This window comes from Petaurus breviceps, unplaced genomic scaffold (genome assembly GCF_028583685.1).
Source record: "Petaurus breviceps papuanus isolate PSGF00001 unplaced genomic scaffold, PetGlider_PUasm1.0 178, whole genome shotgun sequence".
Taxonomy (NCBI): Eukaryota; Metazoa; Chordata; class Mammalia; order Diprotodontia; family Petauridae; genus Petaurus; species Petaurus breviceps.
In genome coordinates, this window is record NW_027185777.1 from 7,367,791 (window position 1) to 7,393,363 (window position 25,573).

The following is a 25,573-nucleotide window of genomic DNA, read 5'->3' on the forward strand; positions in this document are numbered from 1 at the left end:
TATCTATCTATCTATCTATCTATCTATCTATCTATCTATCTATCTATCTATCTATCTATCTATGGTTTAGGGGAGTATAATAAACCTATATAATAGCTTTTGCTTTTTACTAATGAATAATAATAGTTCAAAATGACATTCATTGTTAACATGGTTTCCAGAATCTATTTCTCTTTGCTGCCAAATCATTAGAAAAAAGGATAGGGAAATGTCCAAATTTAACTAAGCTCAAATCCTCCAATGTTCTTGACCCTATCCCCCTAAGCAGCTGGTGCAGAACAGATATATCAACTTTGAATGGTGTATCTTCAGTAATTTACAGATGAGACAACACAGTGGTGACTCACATATTAAGTGTCATATTTAAACAGGATAAAAAATGCAGTCAAAAAAAGGAAAATTATTCTTCATTAGTATTCATAGAGAAAGTAGTCATATTAATCAATGGCTGAAAAAGAATATATATTTTAAAAATATAAAAATTCTGATAAAATGAAAAATCCATGTTTACAACATCACAACTAGCATCATCACGACAAAGAGCCTTACATATCACTAGATTTCATATAAAAGCATATAGTCAAAACAAGCTGGAGAAAACAACACATTTTTTTCTTGTCCTTCAAATCCATATTTATGATTTTGAAAAATAATTCGGAGATTTAAACACATTTCACTTAAGTCATTAGGGATTAAGTTTCACAACTTATTAACAGTTTTTTCATTGTGGTTATAAAATCTGCAAAAATCCAAGAAGTATTGAGGTGGATTCTTCTCTATGCTTGATTTTCTGAATAGACTGCAGAAGGATAAGACATGATCCTAGCTGCCAAAGAACTTATGATCTAACTGGCAAAACTAACAGACATTCACATAATAAAGAAAAATGCAAGACAGTAGATGTGTTAACAACGAAAAACAAAAATAATGTATGCTGCTGAAAAAAGCTCAACCCTTATACATGTACTCAACGGGCACCTTCCACATGAGAACCTACCAACTTAAGACTGATAAGTAGCCTATGCACCAAAATTATCTTATCATAATTGCACCTAAATTCATTCAGTAAACTACTGACACAGTGTTATTAACTGACTGGTTAATTTTATAATAAAGCAAAATTTAGAGGCTCAAGTGGAGTGAAGAGACTTTTGTGGCCTCACCTTAGAATCCAACAACTTCTTATGATAATGTCCTTAGGAGAAAATGAATCACAAATAGGTTAAGCATCCCTAGAAACGTTCAAATGATTTTCACATGGTATAATGCCAAAGCCTTCAATTTTCCTGGAGAATGTACTCTGGATGTTGTTCAACTTATCAATGTCCCTTCAAAAAATGGTATATAAAATACTCTAAATGTGGTCTGATAAGGTAAGAATAAGGGGCAATAAGTTCCCTTATCCCTAAGATGATGCCTCTCTTAATGGTGCCTGACATCTCATTAGCGCACACAAGTTCCCTGAGAGCAGGAACTATTATTCATTGTTGTTTGTGTTCTTAGGGTCTAGCAGAGTATATGGCATAGGGTTGGGAATTAATAATCACATATTGATTGACTCATACTAAGTCTTCAGATGTCCTTCTGATTATAGTACATTCCCTGTTAAAACCTGGCTTGTCTAATGCATAAAGGTAGACTGAGATATGGGTAGTGACACTCATCTTATTTGGATATTTTAGTGAACATCTTCTATGGGATATATTATCTTTAAGGTTCTTGGGAGAGCAGAATATAAAAAACAATTGGCATAAGACAAAGCTACTAACAAATTTTAACATGATAAAATTTTAATATATAAAATATTCTCCATGCAATTTTCTAAATAGCTACAAATATATATATTACAATATTTTATAACAACTTTATCAAAGAACTCACAAGAAAAAGGTGTGGTACTTGGCTGGTAGTCTAAAAAATAAAATAATTCTAAGTACATCCTATTTCCTGATGATGCCCAGTAATATTGCACTTGTCAGTATCTTTAAGGCAGATACAGCAGAGCTACACATATAAACATATACGATTTTACATATGTATGCCTGTATAAAAAAAAAGCATGTTACACTGCTGTATCCTAAGCACCCTTTGGCACTTCTGTCAGAATCACAACTCCACTGTGTTGTTTCTCTCCATCAGAATGTGAAAACCTTAAGTGTTAGGGACTGTTTTGATCTTTTTGTATTGTTAGCATAGCACTTTGCAAACAGTAAGCATTTAACAAATGCTTCTCAATTCATTCCTATATGTACTGAGTGGGAACGGTACCTGTTTTGTATTATGCCAACAGCTAGAAGTTAGTACATGTGAGCTAAGTGGGCAAATTCAAAACTGCAGATCAAAGTATGAACTGTAATTTATATGGAGAAAGTCACAGTTATAAGATTTATTGACCTTTAAGAAAATTCTGCCTTTTTTATTACTGATGAGTAAAGGGAACAGGAACTAACAGAATATAAGATACAAAGGGAACAACAAGTAGCCAAAATCATTGTTATTTATTCTGATTATAAAATCCTACCATCATCAAGGACCTAAAATAGATGAAAGATTTTTCCTAAAACTGTCCCTTCCCCAAACAAAGAAATGACACTTACATAAATGTAAACCTTTAGAGACCATGGCTCCATAAAAATAGATATTTTCAATATTTGAAAATTAAGTTTGCAGATATATTTTACTGCCAAGGAAAGGATAACAGGGGTAACAAAGTAAGAGTGCTGACTGATTTTTTGCAGTTGGCAAAGATAAAAGTTAGAATTTCAGATTTTAGCAAATTCTTTTTCTTTTCCTTATAAAATAGTAATACTACTACTAGTCATGGATTTTGCTTTGGGGAGAAATATGAAAGCTTTGGACTTGAACTATACTCATTTTGAAGGCTAGCAATTTATGGCAGCACAAAATGTTTTTGTCTTCATGAGATAAATCAACATACAGGTACTGACTTATTTGTTATTTTCAGGAAATTGGTGACTAACGGCCAGCCCTTGAACCTACAATATACTCTCAACATATTCACTAGCAACAGAATACACTCTAAGGTAGCTGAACATTTGAAAAATCACATTAAAGTTATTAATAAATATGTAGTATTAAAAAAATTAACTTACCTTACAATATCTTAAAGATTCCATTAATGTCAAAAAGCCTATAGTTGCTTGTTTATGTATGCCAAGAAGTTCTGTTTAAAAGAAAAAAAAAAAAGGTTATTTTATTACTATAAAGATCTGCAAAACATTTTCTCAGTTTGGCTCTTTATTATCTAATAAGGTTATAATTCCTATTTCTTAATAATACTACTATTAGGTCACACAAAATACCTATTTGTTATCATATGTCATTGGCTCAAATGTGGCATGTGTAAAAAGAAAGGAAAGAAGTCAATATAGTGGGAGATTTAAAGACACAAATATTATGTGTATGTATATATATGTATGTATGTATTTATATGCATATATATTTATTTAATTTTTTAATGCTATCATAGGTTCATATACTATATTCATTCAGATGACAGCAAATTCATTATTGGAAATTAACAGCAGACCATAAATTTAGAGTTGGAAAGGATTTTAGAGGTCATCTAGTATAACCCCCTCATTTTAGATGAAGGCTCTGATACCCAGAGAGGCTAAGTCACTTGCCAAGATCATATAGTGTTAAGTAGCCAAAATGATAGTTGACCTTATATTCTCTGGCTCCAAATCCACTGCTCTACTATATGGGCTCACACTATATAAATTTTTCAATTTAGGTACATACACTAAACAAACATCTTTACAAAATCTTCCCAGTAGTAAGTAGCCTTTTATTAAAATGCTTTTGAAATTTCATAAACTACTGAGAATTGATAAAAACTCTAATTACTATTCATGAAAAATACTAATGTATTTTGATCCTTATTTCTTTTTATCAATACCAATAAAAGTTATCAAGATTTTCCACTGCGCCCTTGCACATTACCAAAAAAATTGAGGGCATTCATTGTAATATAGTAAATGCCACTATACTTAGCAGATATAATAAAACTGCCCTAATTTAAAACCAAAGGAGAATGCAATTTTGAATTAGTGAAAAGCTTGAATTATGAATTTTACTTGAAAAATTTATCCTCTCAAAAATAGTGCTCCAGAAATCCTGTTTACACCATTAACTGAGATTTTGCATCGTGTATATGATGAACAATTTTTTTGGGGGTGCTGAAAAAAGCAGATATTCTAGTAATAATTTATAAAGAGTTCAAAAGTAAATATCAATCTTTCCCCTATCTAAACTTTACAAATTCTGAATTAATATCAAAACTGAAAAGCTTTGAAACCGCCTGAAGACTGATTTTTTAACATCTTAATTTTCAGCGTCAGTATCTTCCCTACCCCTAATCCATTTTAAATTATGATGCAAAGTAGCTAAAATTTTTTGCATTCTTATCAAAAGCCAAGTAGTAAAAAATCATTTCATTGTTTCCTAAATTTTTAAATAGAGCAAATGGAAATCTGCAACCTATTCTAGCAAAGTTTGTCAAATCAAAATTTTCTGCAAGTTAAGGGTCAAAATTTTTCATTGTAATTGTCCTGATCATAAAATAAACAGATTCAAATCATATTCAAACTACTTTAACTCACCTATACAGAATCAGGCCATTTTTATAAACCATTTATTGCCCAAGAATGATGTGATTTAAAACAAAATTTGGCATACAACCTTCCTAATCTCATAAAATATGGTGGTGAAGGAAGCCATAAGGGACATTTGAGTGGTATAATGGAAAAAGTATTGAATGAGGGCTCAGAAGATTTGCAAATTAGTCTAGTATGTATTATTGACTAGCTGCATGACTTTGTCCAAATTATAACTTCTGTGGGGTTCAGTTTTCTTATCTGTAAAATGAGGGGGTTAGAATAAATCATCACATTGTAGATAAAAATTCCATGAATCCCACAGGTTATATTTCAAGGTCAAGACTCTATGTCTCTTTTTTACAAACAATTATGAATATTTAATACATATTATTGAGATATTAAATATGATCATGTGGGAAACTGATACCCTTTTAGAAAAAATGTGTTTAATAAAAGGTCTTTCTATTTCAGGGACAATACTAGACTTCCAAGTTCTCAAAGAACTGCAGAAGAAGCACATAATCTTATCTGACAATGACATAAATGATACAATCACTAAAGTCCCAGAAACTTCAAGGTTACCCAGCTAGGTAGTATTACTATTAGTGCTAAAATTCAGAATTTTAAAAAGTGATATATAGGAAACTTCCTATTTTGAATTCACAAGACCAATTTAGTTTAAATCTACATAGCAGGATATGTATAGTAAAAATAACTTTGTTAGTTCATAATGACTTTCAGGTTTAAAAAGATTGTACCTGAAATGGATTCTAGGTAGAAAAGTTCTCATTTCCTTTAAAGGAAATATTTAAGTTTTTAGAGAGTGATGCCATATCCCCATAACTTAAAGAGTTCAATTTATAAGACAAAAAGTTAGCAATGGAATACTAAAAACACAGGCTACCTTCTCCCCATGTATGTTACACCAACAAAATCCTGAAATTCTACCAGATGGAATAACAATCAAGAAATTCAATAAAAAGCAAAAGTAACTTCTTCCACTGCAGAATGCCACAAAAAGTCAGCTAATGCTCCCACCACCAGCAAAGTCAGCACTGGCAAAGGGTAACCTCTGAGTTAAAACCGGAGATGACAAGGGACACATGTAGTCTACAAAACTATCAGCAATAGTAGTAGTGGGAGTGCTGGGCACAGGCCATTGGGTTCAGGGGCTTAAGGAGAGCTCTAAGGATTCAATATTCTCAACTTCAAAGATCCTGGCGGGGCTAAACCCTGGGAGTTGGAAGTAACTGCAAGAATGTTGGGGGCTCAGAGCAAGACCGAGCAGGGCTGACAACACCATCTAAAAAGCTGAGCAGGGAGCTAAGCCTGGCTCTAGAATAAACCCCAAGAAACTAAAGTTGGAGAGATAAGTAAATAAAAGAAAACACTATGTAGTGTTAAAAATTACTTCAAATAACAACTGCAAGCAGAGATTTGAGAGGAAAAAATGATTTTCCCACAATGCTAAATAAATATATAACACATATGCAAGAAATGAAGCAAGAACTCAAAATGAAAGGAAAGCTTGTAAGGAAAGAATTGGAAAGAGAATAAGCAGCTTAGAAGAGAAAGTGTCAATCTTACACAAGAAAGGGAATCCTTGAAAACAAGAAAAACCAAACAGAAACCAACGATTCTATGAGAAAAGATGACATTTTAGAACAAAATTAAAAGCCTGGAAAAAAATATGATAAATTATAACAAAAACAGACTGGAAAAAAGGTCAAGATAACAAAAAAATCACGGGCCTCCCTGAAAAACATGATTCAAAAACCAAAATCAAAACCTACACACTATATTTCAAGATATCAGCTCTATTAGAATCAGAGGTCAGAGATATAAAGAATCCACTAGTCATTTTGGAAAGAAATCCCATAAGGAAAATCCTCAGGAATGAAACAGCTAAAATCAGAGTCTACAATCAAAGAAAAAAAAATACAGCAATATACAGAAAGAAGCAGTTCAAGTACCAAGGAACTATATTTAGAATCCAATAAAACTTTTCAGCTTCCACTAAAAATTAGGTATCTTGGAATACAATATTCCAAAAGGCAAAATATATAGATTTACAATCAAGAATATTCTTACCCTGAAAAGATGAGCATAATCGTGCAGTGGAAAAAAATGAATCTTTAATAGAAAACAGGTGTTAGAAGAAGAAAGAGAAGGAAATGTAAAAGGAGGAATACACCAATGTAGAAATAAAGAAGGGGGGAGAACTTGCTATTTCTCATAATTAGGATGTTTGTGAAGAATATACAAACACAGAAGAAGGGATGGGTGGAATGGACATCAATAAACTGTACTCAACTAAAATAGATAAAGGAGGGTTGAACACATTCACTCAGTGTAGTGTAGAAATACATCAAGGTCAATTTTTCCAGTTACTGAGGCTGGTATACTCTACTTCACAGTCCATTATAAAGTTTAGGAAATTCTAACAATTGTGATTGAAATGGAGAGTTAAAGTTCTTGGGGGGTTTATCTGTGGGCTGTGTGTGTGTTTTTAAAAAAATTCACAGAAATACTCACTTAATCCAAGCCATATCTGTCAATAATGCCTATGACAAATGGTCATCCAGGATTTGAATGAATGAAGATTTCCTGTGAGGAAGAGCCCATTCCAGAGGCAGGTCATTAAAATTGACTGGCTCTAATTTTTAGGAAGTTTCATCTTCTACCACACCTAAATTTGCCTCCTTGCACCTTTTACCCCTTGCTCTTAGTTGTGTCCTCTGAGGTACAGAACAAGTCCCTTTTAGAGTTTATCTTCTCCACTCTAAAAATTCTTTCTAAAGATTATAGCATTGATTTGAAGATTCATAATCCCAGCTGCCCTCTACTAGACGCTATATCAATGTTTTTTTCTTAAAAAGCATCACCCAAATCTGAAAACAATACTCAGAAAATGGTCTCATTAAGGCAAGAGTGCAGGATTATTGTCTTATAAGTCCTGCACACCATGTCTCTCTTAATGCAGTCTAAGATTTCATCAGGGATTTTTTGTTTTGCAACTACTAACATCATATTGTTGATGAATATTAAAACCCCCAAACTTTTTCAAATGAAGTGCTATATAGTCATAACCCCCCCCCACCTTGTACTTACAAAATTAATTTTCTAACTTGCATAAAGCTTTAATTTATCTTTATTAAATTTCATCTTAATTGTTCTGGGCAAATATAAATGTGTATTCTAGACAAGATCATACCTACAGTAAGTGCTATTATTAAAGGCTTTCAAGGCCTATTTCTTCCCATCCCATTTTCTTAAAAGTAATTATAATCCTATTTTTAAAGTCTTCTGGCTCATATTTTGAAACTTAACTAATGATGGTCAATATCATCTTGTAATTTCAGTATATGCAGGATTTCTTTAAGTCACAGTTTTCATTACAACTATTGCATACAACTTTAAAAAATGTTGCATATTGAGATCTTTCACATTCTAAGTCATTCAAATGGTAGGGAAGGTGCTTTGTATACTCTTGTAGTAGTATCATATTTAAAAAATCTGAAGCACCTATCACATAATAGGCATACTCCCTCCAAAGGTACAGAATATAACCCACCTAAGGCTTTTAATCATGTAAAAGTCTTGTTTATATCTTCCTATAAACCCATCTACTCATAAACTCCTATCTACTCATCATGGAAGCGTTCTTCTTAGTTTTAACATTACATAGTCCAGTGCATCATACTATAGGTTTACCTACTCTCCTTTATTCTTGATATATGGCTGGTCAAACTCCTTTCCCAGTCATGTATCTATTGATTATCTCTTATGACATCTCTTATACAATCATGAGTAATATGTTATGGTCTATTTTTACCAAACACACACTCATACTGCCCTTGAGGAAATGCACAATTTCTTAGTAATTATGGTATTCTATGAATCACAATTATATAACTAAAAGAATATTTTTGTTAAAAGATGGGTTTCTGTTTCAAGGAGCTAGGAGTCAAGTCACTGAAAATGCTATGTAATTTTCCAAATGCAATCTAGCCATACATTGTCAATCCAACATGTAGGCCCATACCATGGCTCTGTAGGAAAAGATGCTGGCAGTTCTGGTGCCTACTACCCAGTTCCAAGTCACAAATTCAGGGTGACTGTGGAAGGTGCTTGTGTCCTGGAGTAGTGTTTCTAGGCCCTAGGCTGTTATCAATAGAGGAGTAAGTTCAGAAGTAAAAAACAGTGGTGTGACTCTCCCCAGAAACAGAGCAGGGTCTCAGTTCCAACTTCTAGCTGTATCTGAAGTCTGCAAAGGAATAACCAGGACAAGAATCCCAGACAAAAGCAGAGCTAGTAAATATATTGCTCAGGGTCAGCAGAGCTTCTGTAATAATGACGGGAATTTGAAGATCTTCCTTGCCCCTTAATAGGCAGAATGTAATCACATGGAGCCAGTTGTAGGAGGAGTTTGCTGAATGGGTAGAGCAGAGCCCAGAGGAAGTTGGGAGACAGAGCAGCTAGCACAGTGGGAGAGAGAGGATGCATGCAAAGGGACAGCTAGGCTTGTAAGTGTTTGTTTGTGGGAGGGATAAAGGTATAGTGTTGCTCTCTGAAGTGATCAGGTGTATTAACTTCTTTGATGCTATGATAGATTTGACTTTTTGGTGTTGGGATTCTGTTTTCTTCTGTTGGGATTTGGCTTTCTAGTGTCTGAATAAATGTTTTGCTTCTGTCTTATACATGGAGAGTCTGTTATATTTTGTGATTCAGAATTACGCTGGCATATTCAGTTTCTGTTAATGCTGTGAATATTGCATTGGCGCTACAGCTTCCCAAATGGTTGACAGCACCTGGGTCCAGCAGTGTCTACTCTTACTTAGCTGTAATACCAAATTGTGAACTTGCTGAGCTCAGACCTGAGAAGGAACAAAACAGACTTTGTCCTGGATCAGAACTTTTTGGGAGCAATGAACATTTTCAGATCCCAGTTCTAAGCTGTCTTACATCCTAGAACAATACAATACATAAAACTCTAAGAAAACAGCAATAGGACCAGCCCATGTCATTCTTCTACACATGTGCAGAGCCTAACCCAGAGAGGTCCAAAGTCAGGAGGCTGGAAGTCAAAGGCTGGAAGAATGAGCAAACAAAAATAAATGATAAACAGTTATTATGGTGATGGGGATGTTCAAGATACACAAAGAGAAGAAAATGACTACCAAACACCTATATGCAAAGCCTCAAAGAAAAACACAAGCTGGGCATAAATTCAACTTGATTTCTCAGAAGAGATAAAGCAAGAATTTATCAAAGGAGCTAAAAATGCTTTTATAAGTGAATTGAGAGCATTAGAAGGGGGGAAATAGAACAAGATTTATAAGAGCTATGGAAGAAAGAATTGGAAAGGGAATTAACAGTTTGGCAAAAGAAGTACAAAACCTTTTCTCAGCAACAAACTATCTGAGTTAGAATGGCTCAAACTGAAACTAATGACACCAAGAGACAACAAAAAATATTAAAATAAAATGAAAAGGCTGAAAAAACAGAAGAAAAATGTAAGGTATCACCTCATAGCAAAAACAGTTTACCTCAAACAGACATTGAGAAGAAAAACAAATCAGGAATCACTAGACTACATGAACAACATGACAGACAAAAAAGAGCCTAGACCTATTTCAAGAAATCTTAGAAGGAAAAAATTTAAGTACTGAAGAGACAGAGTCATTATCACACATAATTCAGCAGCCACTGCTATAAAAGAGTAAAGAGCTTAGAATATCATATTACTGAAAGCAAATGATATAGACTTAGAGCAAATAATAATTTATTCAGCAAAACTGAATATAAACCTACAAGGAAAAAAAAGGATCTTTAATGAAATAGAGGAGTTCCAGACATATCTGGAGGAAAGACAAGAGCTGCATAGAAACTCTGAAGTTCAAACTCAAGAGTAAAAAGAAACATAAAAAAGATAAAAACAAATGAAAAATCTTAAGAGATTAAACAAGAATGAACTGCTTCCATTCAAATATGGAAAGCTGTACATGTGTCCCCTTTGAACTCTATCATCATCAGGGGACACAAGAGAGTTAGACAAGGCTTAGAACTAATTCTGTAAAGTCTTGCTGATCTTAAGAATGGAAAGAGAGAAGAAGAGAAATATATTAGGGAGGGACCACAGGGAAAGGAAAAGAAAAGTCAAGGAAAACTATCTCACATAATAATGGTATGTAAGTACACATTTATACAAACAATCAGGAAAGGACTGGAGAAGCAGCTGGCACTTAACCCTCACTCTCACCTAAACTGGTCAAAGGAAGGAAGAATCATATATATATATATATATATATATATATATATATATATATATACACATGTGGGCACAGAAATACATTGTACTATACAAGGAAACAGAAGGTGAAAAGAAAAGGAGGAATTAGAGGAATTAGTACTAACTGAAACTAACTGAGAATGTAGAAAAATATTTATAGTTCTTTTTTTGGGGCAGCAAAGGCTAGGGATCTGAAGGGGTACTCTTAAAGCAGGGAACAGATGAATAAGTTATGGTATATAAATGTGATAGAACACTATTGTTCTGTAAGAAATGATAAAAAAAGTTAGTTTTGGAGAATTTTGGAAGATTTTCATGAAATGATGCAGAGTGTGAAGTGAATAGAATAAGGACAATTTATACAATGACAACAATATGGCAAAGACAAACTACTCTGAAAGAAAGAGGAACTCTAATTAGCAAAAGGAGCACATGATTCCAGGATAAAAGATGACACATGATAACCATCCTCCTGAGAAGTGAAGTATTCAGAGGGCAAAATGAGACATACATGTTTTTGGACATGACCAAATCTGAAATTTGTTTTGCTTGATCATAGATGTTTTTAACAGGGATTTTGTTTTCCTTTTATTCTCACTTGATGGAGGGGAAATTGGTTGGAATGAGAGAGAAAGATGGAATTTTTTTTTTTTAACAAAAGGAATGGAAAGAATGTAAAGAGAAAAAGTAAGAGCATCCTAATGCAACAAGATTCACACCTTGATAAATGCTACTTTAAGAAAGTTAGTTTTTGGAGGCCAGGTGGCACAGTGAGTAAGAGCGCTGGCCACAGAGTCGGGAGGATCAGGGATCGGTTCCAATCTCAGATACTTAACACCCACACAAAAAAACTGGCTGTGTAACCTTGGGCAAGTTACTTAACCCCAACTGCTTAAAAAAAAAAGTTGGTTTTTTTCCTTTACTTGCCTTACAAAACGATGTTTATTTGACATAAAAACTAATATTCATTCCTATCTGCAAGTCTCTTTATATGAAGAGAAGTAAAAATTATTTTCATTTATTTCTTTGAACCAGAAATTTTTCTCTAAGCAATGAAATGGGTCAAATAAACATGCAGTTCAGTTTTCTGAGTCCTTAGCATGCCTCAAACCAAAACTTCTTTTAAGTTTAAAATGTTAAAAAAAAAAAAAGAGGAGAGAAGAGGGAGAAAAAAGGAAGGAGGAAGAGAGAAACAGAAATTTCTACAATATAATTTATTTCTCTAAATCAATTACCACCACCTAGTGTTAAGATTAAAAACTGCACTAGTTATTGCTTCATAATTTTAAATAAAATATGACCAATAAGATAGAGGTCTAGGCATTCCTCAAAACCTCTAAATTCTTTCTAAAACAGGAATCATGTAAGACACATAAAACAATTTCTGCTGCATCTACAGTCTAGGACACCAAGAACCCTAACAATGAAACAATCCAATAGAGAAAGTGAATCCCCAATTCCTAATGCACTTGCTGAGCATGTTCTCCCCCACTGCCTACCAGGGTTTTGAAGGGCTGCACAAGTGGACTTGCAACAGAACAACTTTTAATCATCCTTTCATTCCCAGTGCTGTAGAAAACCGAAAGACAGAAGCTTGTCCTAGCAGGGAGCTGGCAGTGTGGCAGTGCTAGGTTGTGGGTCAACGAGAGAAATGAAGATCAGAGGGAACAGGACGTGTGTGTCTGGGTGGCACTCCAGTAAACTAGAGGGAAAGAGCCTAGCTTCTAGCTTGGGTCAGTACTGTTCCCCCCAAAATCACCTGGGCCAGGTAAAGGAAGGAAAGAAGTAAGCAAGCATTTAAGTGCCTGTTATGTGCCAGGTACTGTGCTAACGGCTTTACAAATGTAATCTGAGCTGTGAGCTCTGCCTCTCAGCTGGCACTTGCCTCCCCCTACCTCCAGGGGCAGCAGCACCTCCTCTCTCTCTTATGGGCTTAAACTTGCCACTTCAAAGCTCACCATGGATGATGATGTTGCTGCTCTTGCTGTTGACAATGGCTCTGGAATGTGCAGAGCTGGCTTTGCAGAAGAGAATGCCCTTGGGGCTGTCTTCCCTTCCATCGCTAGGCGCCCCAGACATCAACATGTGATGGTGGGTATGGGCCAGAAAGACAACTATGTGGGGGATGAGGCCCAGAGCAAGAGAGGTATTCTGACTCTAAAGTACCCAATTGAACATGGTATTGTCACCAACTGGGATGACATGGAGAAGATCTAGCATCATACTTTCTACAATGAATTCTGTGTGGCCCCTGAAGAGCACCCTGCGCTCCTCACAGAAGCCCCCCTGAACCTCAAAGCCAACAGAGAAAAGATGATTCAGATTATGTTTGAGACCTTCAATACCCCTGCCATGTTTGTTGCCATCCAGGCTGTGCTGTCTCTGTATGCCTCTGGTTGTACTACTGGTATTGTGATGGACTCCGGTGATGGTGTGACCCACACTGTGCCCATCTATGAAGGTTATGCCCCTCCCCATGCCATCCTCTATCTGGATCTGGCTGGCCGTGATCTGACAGACTACCTCATGAAGATCTTGACCAAGAGAGGGTACGGTTTCACCACCACAGCTGAGAGGGAAATTGTGCGTGACATCAAGGAGAAGCTGTTATGTCGCCCTAGACTTTGAGCAGGAGATGGTCACTGCTGCATCCAGCTCCTCTCTGGAAAAGAGCTATGAGCTCCCTGATGGTCAGGTTATCACCATTAGAGGTTCTGATGCCTAGAAGCTCTCTTCCAACCATCTTTCCTATGTATGGCATCCTGTGGAATCCATGAAACTACCTTAAACTCAATCATGAAGTGTGATGTTGACATCTGTAAGGATTTGTAATGATAACACTGTATTGTCAGGTGGTACCACCATGTACCCAGGCATTGCTGACAGGATGCAGAAGAAGCCCTAGCTCCCAACACAGTGAAAATCAAGATCATTGCCCCACGTGAGCATAAAGACTCTGTCTGGATTGCAGGCTCAATCCTGGCATCTCTTTCTACCTTCCAGCAGATGTGGATCAGCAAGCAGGAGTATGATGAATCTGGGTCCTCCACTGTCAACCACAAATGCTTCTAAATGGACTGTTTGTGTTTTTTTTATTTTTTTTTGTCAAAGGGTGTGACATGATGACATGATAATTGCTCAAAAAAAGAAATGAGATTGGCATGGCTTTATTTGTTTTTGCTTTTTTTTTTGGCGCTTGACTCAGCATTTAAAAACTGGAACGGTGAAGGTGATGAGCAGTCTAAGGATGTTGGAGGCAAACATCCCCAAATTCTACAGTGCATCTTCAGGACTGATTGTACATTTGTTTTTTTTTAAATAGTCATTCTAAATATCATATAATGCATTGTTACAGAGTTATAAGCCTCTGTGAAAGCTGTCAAAGAAGTGATGTAACAAAGATCCAGGAGGGGGAAGGTACTAGTATTGCTTTAAATGTAAATTATGTAATTCTTAAAAAAAAAAACACAACCTTTTTGTATCTTCTGCCTTAATACTTGTTCCTTTTTTTAAAAAAAATTGTCAGCCATATTGAATGGCCCCCTAAATTCCCTCCCTGCCCCCAACATAGATATGAATGAGGACTTTTATAGTCTCCCTGTGAGTTTTGAGATCAGTGCCAGTACTTGGGGGAGGGGAGGAGCTTTACCTGTACACTGATTTAAGACCAGTTCAAATAAAAGTGCACATGTTAAAGAAAAAAACAAAAACAAATGTAATCTAATTTGATCTTTACAACCACCTGAGAGGGTGGCTGCTATCATGGCCTCCATTTCACACTTGAAGAAACTGAGACAGAAAGGCTAAGTGATTTGCCCAGGGTCACAGAGCTATTAAAGTGTCTGAGGTCAAAATGTGAACTCAGGTTTTCCTGACTCCAGGGCATATGAATTGTCCAGCATAGGAGAAACTGAGACAGCTTTCAGTTCCAAACCCCAGAAAAACCACATTCAAAGTGGAAGGAGACAGAAAGTGAGCAACAGGAGAACAAAAAAGGGAAAAAGAAAACCAAAACCTGATTACCAAAGATCTCAGGAGGAAGAAAATTCTGTTAAAGATCTTGAGTATAAGAAGACAAACCAACAGGGAAGCTAGAAGAAAGGAATACAGTCTCTAACAAATCCAGTCATCTATGAATAAATATTGCAAGACAAAGGAAAAGGAATCAACAGTAACCCCGTGGAGAGAGCATGGAACCATGGTGATATGTTCCTGAATGGTTTAAAAGAGAATAAAGAATCATGAAAGCAAAATTTATGGCCTGCACAGTAGAAATAATTAGCAGGACAAAAAAAAAAATTTGTATTCACAGAAGCAAGTCTCATCAAAGAAACAAAAGATAAAATAACTGATTGGGAATGCAAAGAGAAGCAAAAAATGATTAACCTTAAAAGAAAATGATTTCCACATAAGCAAAACATTCATCTCAAGGTAGGATGTGAAGACAATTTAAGGATTAGAGGTGTCCCAGAAAAACACGAAATCACCTTTTTAAATATGCTGCTACCATAAAATGCTATAATAACAACCTATTTATATGTAGGAAAATCTTGGCTACCTGAAACTCTCCAGGAACTGAGTTACTTTGAATAGTCAAGTTTTCTAGAGAATTAAGTGTTTATCCTTTATTTAAAAAAAAAAAAAACTTTTATTTTTGATGAACAATTTTCTAAATACTAGACTTGGAGCCAGGAAGACGTAGGCTTGAATCTACCTCAGGCACTTAACCATCTATGTAACCCTAATGCAAGTCATCTAACTGCTCTTGGCAAAATACAGATGATAACAGCATCTACCTGACACACATACACCTGTGTGTATACACTCCTTGGATGAGGAAATTCTACCAATGTAAACTGCCATCTTAACGTGTTGTCCAGAGCACTGAGTTTAAATGACTTTCCCAGGGTCACACAACTACTATGTAGCAGAAGGGCAGGATTTAAACACAGGTCTTCCTGGTTATAAGGCCAGCTTTCAGTGAACTGCCCCTTCCTCTACATGTGAGTGTGATGTATAACCTATCATTTTTTAAACTTCAAAAGTCCATGTAAGTATGAGCTATTGTTGCTTTTATACTCTCCTGTCAGAGTATAGTGGAACAAAAACTGAAGCTTTTCTTGGTGACTTAGGATGTTATTATGAACCAATTATTCCCATTTCAATATTCCCTAAATCTGTCTTTGGAGGTGTGGAAGGTTAATTGATTACCAAATTGGGTCAGGAACTGGGGTTAAGACTATTATAGTTGCTGGGCAGAGATTTTTGTCTTACTTGCATAGTTTTTCTGGTTCTTCTCTTGTTAACACTCAAAAGGATAAAAAGCAACCAGTAAAACAATAGACTGATTATGACAAAATTGTTTATATTGCTTTAAATGCAACATAAACTGGGAAAAACAAGCATCATAAAATAGGGTTTAGAAAAAAAATGTTACCCCCCCCAACTAGGGTGAATGTAACAGTATTCAAATGAGGCAATTACCCCAATTAGCATTTTTATCTCAACAGCTTGCTCCCAATTACTCACACTACATTTTAATTTACAAGATTTTTGAGAGGAAAACAAATATGCATCTGAATCATCTATGTTATTTATTAAGGCTATTCATTTACATTTTCCACAACAGGATCGAGAGTTTGAAAGCTCACAGAGAGTGCCATTGTTCATCATTTTCATTAACCCTTGATACCAATTCACTAAACACTGGCACCAAGTCTCTTATGAAATTAGCATATCTACAATATATTCAATAGCATGAACATAATGGGAAAAAAGGCAACTGTCATATATAGGCAAAATATTGCCCTGTACATTAGCATTTCACAAATAACACTATCAAAACATATTCAAAAACCTATGTGATGTTTAAAAGCCTTTCTATAATACTGTCTGTCCAAACACCATATAAAACTAATATTTTTGCCTTATATGACTTAATGGAACATATTAGCAATGTTGGATTTCCTGTACCTATATTGTAATTCTTTCCCTTGATTTCATCAGTTCTCCTGAACTCCAAGCCAATATTTCTCTAATGTCCAGTTGGATATCTTCAATGAGGCATCTCAAACTTAATATGTATAAAAGGGAAATAATATTTTCCCTAAAATCCAACCTCCTTCAGATTTCTCTATTTCTACTGCAGTCACCCCTATTTTTTCAGTCACTTGAGTGTGTATTCTTGAAGTCATCTCTGGCTACTTTCTCTCCACCCCACTATAGCTAATCATTTGTCAAGACAATTTTATCTCTATAACTTATCTCACAACAGCCCCCCTCTTTCTATGCATATGAGCACCATATTAGTTCAGGTCCTCATCAGATCTCACCCAGACTACTACAATAAATAGATTCTCTGCTTCCAGTCTCTCCCCAATCCAATCAAATCTCCACAAAGATGTCAAACTCATATTCCTAAATCACAGGTCTGACCATATCACCTCATTATTCAAAATCATCAAAAGCTCCCTAATGTCTCTAGAAAAAAAATTGCAAATTCCTTAGCCTGACATTTTAATCTTTCGTCAGTCTGTCTCTTCCATCTACTTTTTAGGTTTATTTCCTATTCCTCCAACTCATTCATCCTCCCTTCTAATCCAGGGAGTTAGTTGGTTGGTCTGTGGACGAGACATTCTAGTTCTTACATCTATGCAAGGGACAAGTTGTTCTTTATGTCTGGAATTAACTTTCTCCTTAATTCTGGGTCATGGAGTCTCTAGCTTCTTTTAAAGTAGAGCTCAGGTTGACAATTTCTACAAAGTCTTTACTGATACCACCTAATTACTAGCACTCTCTGACTCCTGCAAATATTTTGTATTTATTTGTAGACATGTGATATTCCCCCTGAACACCTCCCTCCCCCTTCATATGCAAGGTTCTTATAAGTAGAGATCATTTCATTTTTTGTATTTGTATTCTCAGCACACCTAGCACAATATCTTATAAAAGTAAATGCTTAACAATATTCCTGAACTGGACTGAGGAGAAGAAAGACAGATGAGAGAAGCTGCCACAAACCTGCACGGCACTAAAGTTCACACTGGACTGTTTATCATTCTGGGAAATGTGTGGGCTTGCTATTGTTGGTGGGGGTCTACATGAAGAGTATGTACCCCAAGGCCACCTGACTATACCTTCGTCAGCACGCTGTGAATCTCCTGACTGTGACTATCGCCTTCTTCCTCCCTCGAGGTCTGCCACTCTGATGGACAAAGGTTTCAAATCTTATCTTTCTGATATGGCTATGTACAGAGATAGAAACCATCTAATTTCCAGTGTAGTATATGAAACAGGGGGGTTAAGTGACTCAAAGGAATGAGCCCATTTGTTACTAAATAAGAGGAAAAGGAGTCAGTATCATAGTAGAAAGAAAAATGAATTGATTGTCAAGAAAATTAGAATCTCCTCCCAGCTTTGCCAATAACTAGCTGGATGACCCTGAGCAAGTAAGTCATTTTAACCTCCCTGGGCTTCAGTTCCCTCATCTGCAAAGTAAGAAGCCTGAATCTGATGATCCTGAAGGTCCCTTCTGGGTCTAGAACCTGGTGATTTTAGGATTTGGGATAGAAGGAAGGATATATGTTTCTGTGGTTTTCTCTATGAAACTGTTCTCTCAGTTACCTGGAATTAAAACATTGCTAACACATACTAGTAATGTTCTGTTTAAAAAAAAATCACATTTATGGGAAAAATAATGATTAAAAAAGAAATCATGTCATCATTTTAAATGCAGTTATCGCTGTATGGCTTTATTCTTATAGAAAGCCATAATTTAATTTAAGTTTCATTTTATGAAAGGCATCTCAGAGAACTGTGGCAATGATTGCCCCACTTTTTCATGCATCTTGAGGTAGCTCTTTAAGAAAGTCAAGCCTATTCTATTTCTAGCTGTGACCAACTAAAACATTGTCTTTCCTTGAGTAGATGGACTGATTAAATGATTTCACATAGAAGTTATATTCACTGTCTTATTTCTGCAACATGTAAAAGTAAATGGGGGAAAAAGAAATCTGAGATGATATGATCAGATTTATTATTAGGCATCCTAAAAATTTTAAACTAGCAAAAGCATTAACTTACAAAGAATGGGGCATAGGTATTCTAAAAATTGTGGGTATTTATAATGGTATCTATGTACTTTTGTTTATAAAAGAAAAAATCAGTAGCTTCTCTTAGATTTTTTAAAAATAATTTTAATTTAAGAAAATTAGGTAGATTATAAGTACCTCTGACCCTGTAAAGGATTCTACTATTGGGACACTCTTGTCCTCTACAAGGTAATGGAAAGCTAGAAAACAGATAGAAAAAATAATCAATTTACACTACACAAATATTATACAATCAGAAAAAAAGTTATACAAATAACAAAAAAATATACTTACTCATTCCTGAGCACTCTCTATCTCCATCCCATACATTAGAAACAGCATGCCCAGTTAGTAGAAGGTTAATTAAACTTTGGCTATTTAACATAAAAAAAACCTACAATTAATAAACAAAAACCCAGCAGCAAACAACTATTTGTTTTGAATAAAATTATTTCAAAGGCACATAACATTTAACTTTGATTAAATTCTTTGCACTGAATTTTGCTAAGGTGGGAGGGAACTCTTAATTTCTAAGATGTCACCTGATCATAAAAATCAACACTAGTAACTTTACTACACAATGTTTACTGTCCTCTTTAGTCCATATATATTTAAGACCTTTACAAAAGATAGTATATTCAAGTGAAGAGAATGTTGAACTGATAAAATTTAATACTAAGTCCATTTACTTTCATTACTGAATATCCAAATTATCTAAAAAGAAGAAGTTGTTACTAGCTTTCTATTTTTGATAGCATGTGTGTTGAAATTTCACCCATGACATCATGAAAATAGGCATCTACTAGTACAATACACCAATGTAATAGAAAGGATTAATCTTTTTGCTCTGTTTTCTTTCCATATCTCTCAAAAATTATTTTGAATAAAGGAAATAGAATAAAGTGAAGGAAGAATTAGTAAAACAATACAGGTTAGAGAGATGGGGTGAAGTTGCTACTGATTTCCACTTTAAGAAGGGGTAAATTTTATTTGGAAAATAAAGAAAAATATCCATCTATGAAACAGAAACAAAATAGAATTCTAAAAATCACCAACTTTCATTTTTCAAAAGCAAAAAAATTATTATGTAAAATATGTTTACTACATGGAAGAAACTTCATTTAATACTTAATACGTAAGAATAAGTCATAAAAGACTTGTTCATGTTCATGTCCCTGAACAATACTGTTCCTGAAAACAGTACTACTGTTAACTAGCTCCTAGTACAATGTTTTATATTAGGTCATGACTATATTAAGATATCTTAATTCATTACCTGCCATGTCCATATACAGGATCTATCAAAGGTTCTGTTGAATCTTCAATTTCATTTTTTATGTTTTCAATACCCTAAAGAAACCAATTATTACAATTCATTGGCATATTTTTTAAAAATTAGATTAAGTGTTTTACACTGATCAATCCCTAAAATAAAATAAGCAAATAGGAAAAAATAAATGCCTTTTGTAGTTAAAGACATCTCAAGTAAAAATAATGAGGAACTTTATTAGAAAGGAACATAAGTCCCCAACATTATCTTTTTGGGGTCTATAATAGGTTCTGTGAACTAAGAAGAATAATTGGTTCCAATAAAATATGTTTTTATGTTAAGAGTTAAATTATGACGTGATTTTAAGAGATAATAGGAATAAAAATTAGTAACATATTCACTTTACTGTTTTTTTTGGTGGGGGGCAGTGAAATCTCAACTTGTGCTTTTACTGGTCACAGAAACTGCTTCCACTGATACAGACTGAGAATTTAATTTGTTTGTACAGTGTGACTGTTGCCTGGGGTCACTGAGAGGTTTGATTTGTACATAGTCAGACAGCTAGTATGTGTCAAGGGCAGAGCTTGAACCCAGGTCTTAAAAGCAAGCCCAGCATTCTATTAATTATGACTCACAGCCTCTCAGTTTACATATCTAATATATCTACTGAGGTATACATTTGATTACGGTTTCTAAATGGTAGATGCCCAAATGTCATATTTCATAAAACTTTTATGTATTTAAAATACATACTAACTGTTCTTGGCAAAATAGAAATGTTTACCATTAGTTACACAGTGGAGTTAAAAAAAATGAAAGGGTTGATTCTGACTTTGTATTAACACAATCTTCTAAAAATAAAGTTGAATACTGTTAAAAAAAAAAAAAAGCATGCAACTTCCTACCCCACAAGTAGGCTACATTTACTTGTATAACAAGGGAAGAGACAAAATGCTTAACTTCTATAATTACATTGTTTACAAAAAGAAACTGATTCAGATTAAGTGCTTGAAACAGCATGAAATTGGATTAGGCTAATAGCTCTGCAAAAATGTAGTAACAGACCAATATCAAATGTATCCTTAATATCTCCAACACTCAAATACTGCAAGAGGATGCAAATACAAAATGACCTTAAGGAACATAATTGTTTGCCCACAATGCAGAAAAACACATAGCAAGTACCAAATATAGAGGAGAGATCACTGGACTGAAATGATCTGAGAAGGCTTCACATACAAAGGATCCCTTGAGCTTGACAGATAGGTGGAGATTAGTGGAACAAAGTTTTAGGCAGGAAAAATGTTATAAGCTCAGTTTAAGAAGGTCCTAGTAGTTTATAAAAATAGGTCAATGTGCATAGTGTAGGGGGCTCATGTCTGTGAGTTGTGAAAGGTTTGCATGAAAAAGTCAGTTGGGATTAGCTTTAGAAAGGGATTTAAAATGCCATGCTACAGAATTGTTCTCTCCTAAACAATGGGGAGAATCACAGTAAGCTTTTGATCAAAACAGTAATTAGAAAAACCAATTTGAGTGTTGGGTACAAGATAGACTGGAGTGTGAAGAGACCTGAGGCAGGGAGAAGTGAAGAGGTAATAACTATAGTGGTAAGGACCTTTACTAGGACAGTGGAAGTGGGAATTAAAAGAAAGAGGCAGATGTAAGAAATATTATGAACAAATAATCAATGGGACTTGCTGACTGATTCAGTATTGGAGTTAAAGAAGAAAAGTAAAAAGGTTATTATGAATCACTGTGGTTTTGAGCTTATGTGATTCTGAGAATGACAGGCTGAAATACAGTGGCCCAGAGGAGAAATTATTTTGGAGTAATGATGAAACCTATATAGGGTTGGGATGTTTCAGGAAATAACAGGATATTAAAGTGAAAATTATCAGTAAGAAATTAAAGATGAGGAACCAGAACTGGAGAAAGAGAAAAGAACTTGAGGTATAAATTTGGGTCATCCAGATAGAAGTGATCACTGAACTTGGATAGAAACTCAAAAAAGAGAGTTTTCAGTAAGAGGTAGTGGGGAAAAGAGTCAAATGCTTTCTAGAGACCAAAGAGAACAAACACCCAGAAAAAGCTTCTGGATTTGGTCATTAGAAAGGCAGTCTCTACCAGTGACTTCACTGTAGTATATGAGGGTGGGGAAGCCAACTCTTCAAGGGTTAAATAGTAAGTGGATGAGGATTTTTCAATATAGTATGAAGCAGAATATAGCTGTATCTAAACTTGGGGACTAAATAATATTCAACTCCGATTCATCTCAAAAAGGTAAGAAAGTACTCAACTGAAACAACAAAAGCCACAAGTACTGGCTTCTTAAAACAAACCTTTGTGAGTATCACAGAATACAGAAAAAGCAATACTCCAAATTTGTTTGCCCACATGGAATATTGATCCCAAATAGCTTCTTTTAGTTCAGGAAAACTTTTGAATGATCTTTTGCTGAGGGAAAAAAAGAAATGAACATTAATAATGTATTAATAAGAAAGTATAAACCAATAATCAAGGAAAAGGCAGAATATTGAGATTTTAAATTGTTTAATGCTTTAAAAACTATAACAAATAAGATACTGAATATTAAAGACTCTCATACAATCCTATCCATTAGCAGAGATGAGCTGATTATTGGTTTTACCTAATATATGGAATTAAGTAAGACAGAAATCCTACTTGGCAGGGATCATCTCTATATCTCTGACCTATGCATTATATAGGCTGGGTAATGTCTGGGATCAATAACATTATCCAATAACATATAATAAAAAAAAATTGCTAAGCAGCATACTTGAAGTGGTTAAAAAAAAAAAAAAACCAAAAACAACAAACTTCTTTACTGAAAGTTCCCTATAGTCATGGAATCACAGGTCTAGCTTAAAAAAAAATGAAACAATCTGAAATATTCAAAAAGTATTTATTATAGATACGAGAAACTAAGTCACAACTGAGCTAATTTCAGAGAAAGTGACCTCTAAATTCTGATCCAAACTTCATCTTAGTAAATTCTAATAAGGAAGCATGTCTACTCTTTTATCGTGTAATAAAGAATTGAAAAAGTAGTTCACCAAAGAAGTTAGGGCATATAAATCTTTTCATTCTCTCAGGGTAAGGACATTTGTTATTGAGAATTAATTTTATTTTTCCATTTTCCCTATGAAAATAGATCTAATGAATAAAATGTGTACATACTTAATAGGATTTGTGTAAATCTTAATATATCATCACATCACTATATTCTATCCTTTAAATACAACACAAAAAAATTATCCTCAAAGTATGCATTTAAAATCCACATTCGACAGTTTCAATACTGTTATTAAGCACCTTTCCCCCTTCCATAGCATGAATGAACATCAAAAAGTAATGTACCCACAAGATAAGTATTTTAAATGTTCCAATGTGTTACTTACTGAATTAATGAATGAAACCGCTCAAAGCCAAGCTCTTCGACAGCCAAGGCAGCTATACATAAAAGACACTTTTCAGCACTACACATGGCAAATAAATGACACAAGATACACACAGCAAGCTATAAATATTTTCAAGCTTCAAACATAATGTCTTCTAGTTTCTTCCCCCTCTTAAAGTTCTCAGTTTATCTTCAATTTTATTATTATATGAAGAAATAAAACATTTTGGCATTTAAATTGTGATTAAAATTAAGATTTTTTTACACAAATTACAAAATAGTAGCTTGATAATAACATGTCCTTTTAATTAAGCTAAGCTACTAGGGCTTGCAGAATGGGAAGAAATTTCAGGTTAACGTTTTGTCCAATTTATAATTGTAAGCATAAATTCAGACCTGTAAATTTTTTTAATAGCAGTGTTAACTAAGTTACACTTTACAATCAGCTAAAAAAAATACTATTTTTTAAAGAAAAGCAACTATCATCATTTTGTAAACATAAGATTTGTAATTTTTGAAAGTTAAAATATCTAACATTCAATTTAGTAAAAAGACTTTTAAAAATTACTTCTGATATCTTTTAAATTTTGCCATCCATTGCAAAATGCCCTTTCATTACTATTTTCCCTTTATTTTATTAAATTTTTGTGTTTACATGCCTCAAATGTCTAGAAAAAGACATAGCATTTGAGTCTATACAGGTTCAACAACTGCTTTGGATCTGTTTCCTTGAAATCATACAATTTTTGAGTATTTTTGTCAATTTGCCTCTTTAAATTATATTTGAAGAATATGCAAATATAAATTAAAAGCCAAAATAATGAAATAAAAGGAAATAATGTCCTTAAGCGTCCTGTGTCAATGAAAATGCCTTATTTCATTTAAAATAAAGATGCCTTAGATTCTAGCATTAAAAAGAAATTTAGCTAATGAACAAGGTTTTCCAATGACCAACTATGAAAATTACTGCTGATTCATTCTGAATTCAGTTTAAACCTGAACTGAAGTCATATTTGGATAATAATTTAAAATCTTGTTTTCTTTTGAAAAGACAAATACTTCATATATTTTAATAAGTAGAAAAATTCATTCATATGTAAAATATCTCATATGATGGAAACAAGTTGTAATTGAACCTGAGACTCTAATATTGCAAACAAGTGTGCATTTACTAACAAGCCACAAGTATACATCACATAAGCCAGTGAAATCGGTGTGCTTACACAGAGTAAAATATGCAATTCAGAACAAAAACCAAACAAATAGTTCATACTAAAATGTTAAAGATTGTGCCTAATTTTCTACAAATATGACTAATTCTAGTGACTGACAATCCCAGTGATTTTTATTGGAGTGTATACCATGAAAGCAGACATAAAAGAGTTAATTTAGAGTAAAGTATAAAGGGAAAAAAAAACCAAAAACAAAACAACCAACCAGCTTAGCAGGCAAGAATAATGGAAAGATACTACAGAAAAACAAGAAACAGAACAAAGCATAGAAGGGAAATAACAGGCACAGGAAAAGATTTCTGATGAAATAATATTTCACTAAGTCTAGTTCACTTTTAAGCATCTAACATAAATTTAAAAAATTTTCTATTAAAAACAAATATAAAAACAAAAACCCTACATCCCTAAAAACAAACCTTCCAAAATTTGGGAACTATTTTAAAGGACATTAACACGATCTTAAATTTTTGAAAAAGTACAGTTTCAATAAAATACCACATTGAACTGTAACTTTTAAACTGAGGCAGCAAGTATAGTAGAATATCAGTTTACTACACAGAAGACTTCAGTATGACATCAAGTATCTTGGTATTCATTTGAATGAGTCTCATTAAAAGAATATGTTTGATTAATGGTCATTTAAGTTAAA

At 34.2% G+C, this 25,573-nt stretch overlaps 1 protein-coding gene across 1 annotated transcript in view; it reads right to left on the minus strand.

Moving 5' to 3' along the window:
- MINDY3 (MINDY lysine 48 deubiquitinase 3) overlaps nucleotides 1–25,573 on the minus strand; it is a 112,173-nt gene that overhangs the window by 68,242 nt on the left and 18,358 nt on the right. The window contains exons 5-9 of the mRNA XM_069086250.1: nucleotides 23,694–23,745; nucleotides 22,614–22,728; nucleotides 20,281–20,354; nucleotides 19,299–19,378; nucleotides 3,114–3,184 (exon numbers count right to left, since the gene is read on the minus strand). Coding sequence (XP_068942351.1) covers nucleotides 3,114–3,184; nucleotides 19,299–19,378; nucleotides 20,281–20,354; nucleotides 22,614–22,728; nucleotides 23,694–23,745 — 392 coding nt within the window. The remainder of the gene's footprint in view (nucleotides 1–3,113; nucleotides 3,185–19,298; nucleotides 19,379–20,280; nucleotides 20,355–22,613; nucleotides 22,729–23,693; nucleotides 23,746–25,573) is intronic.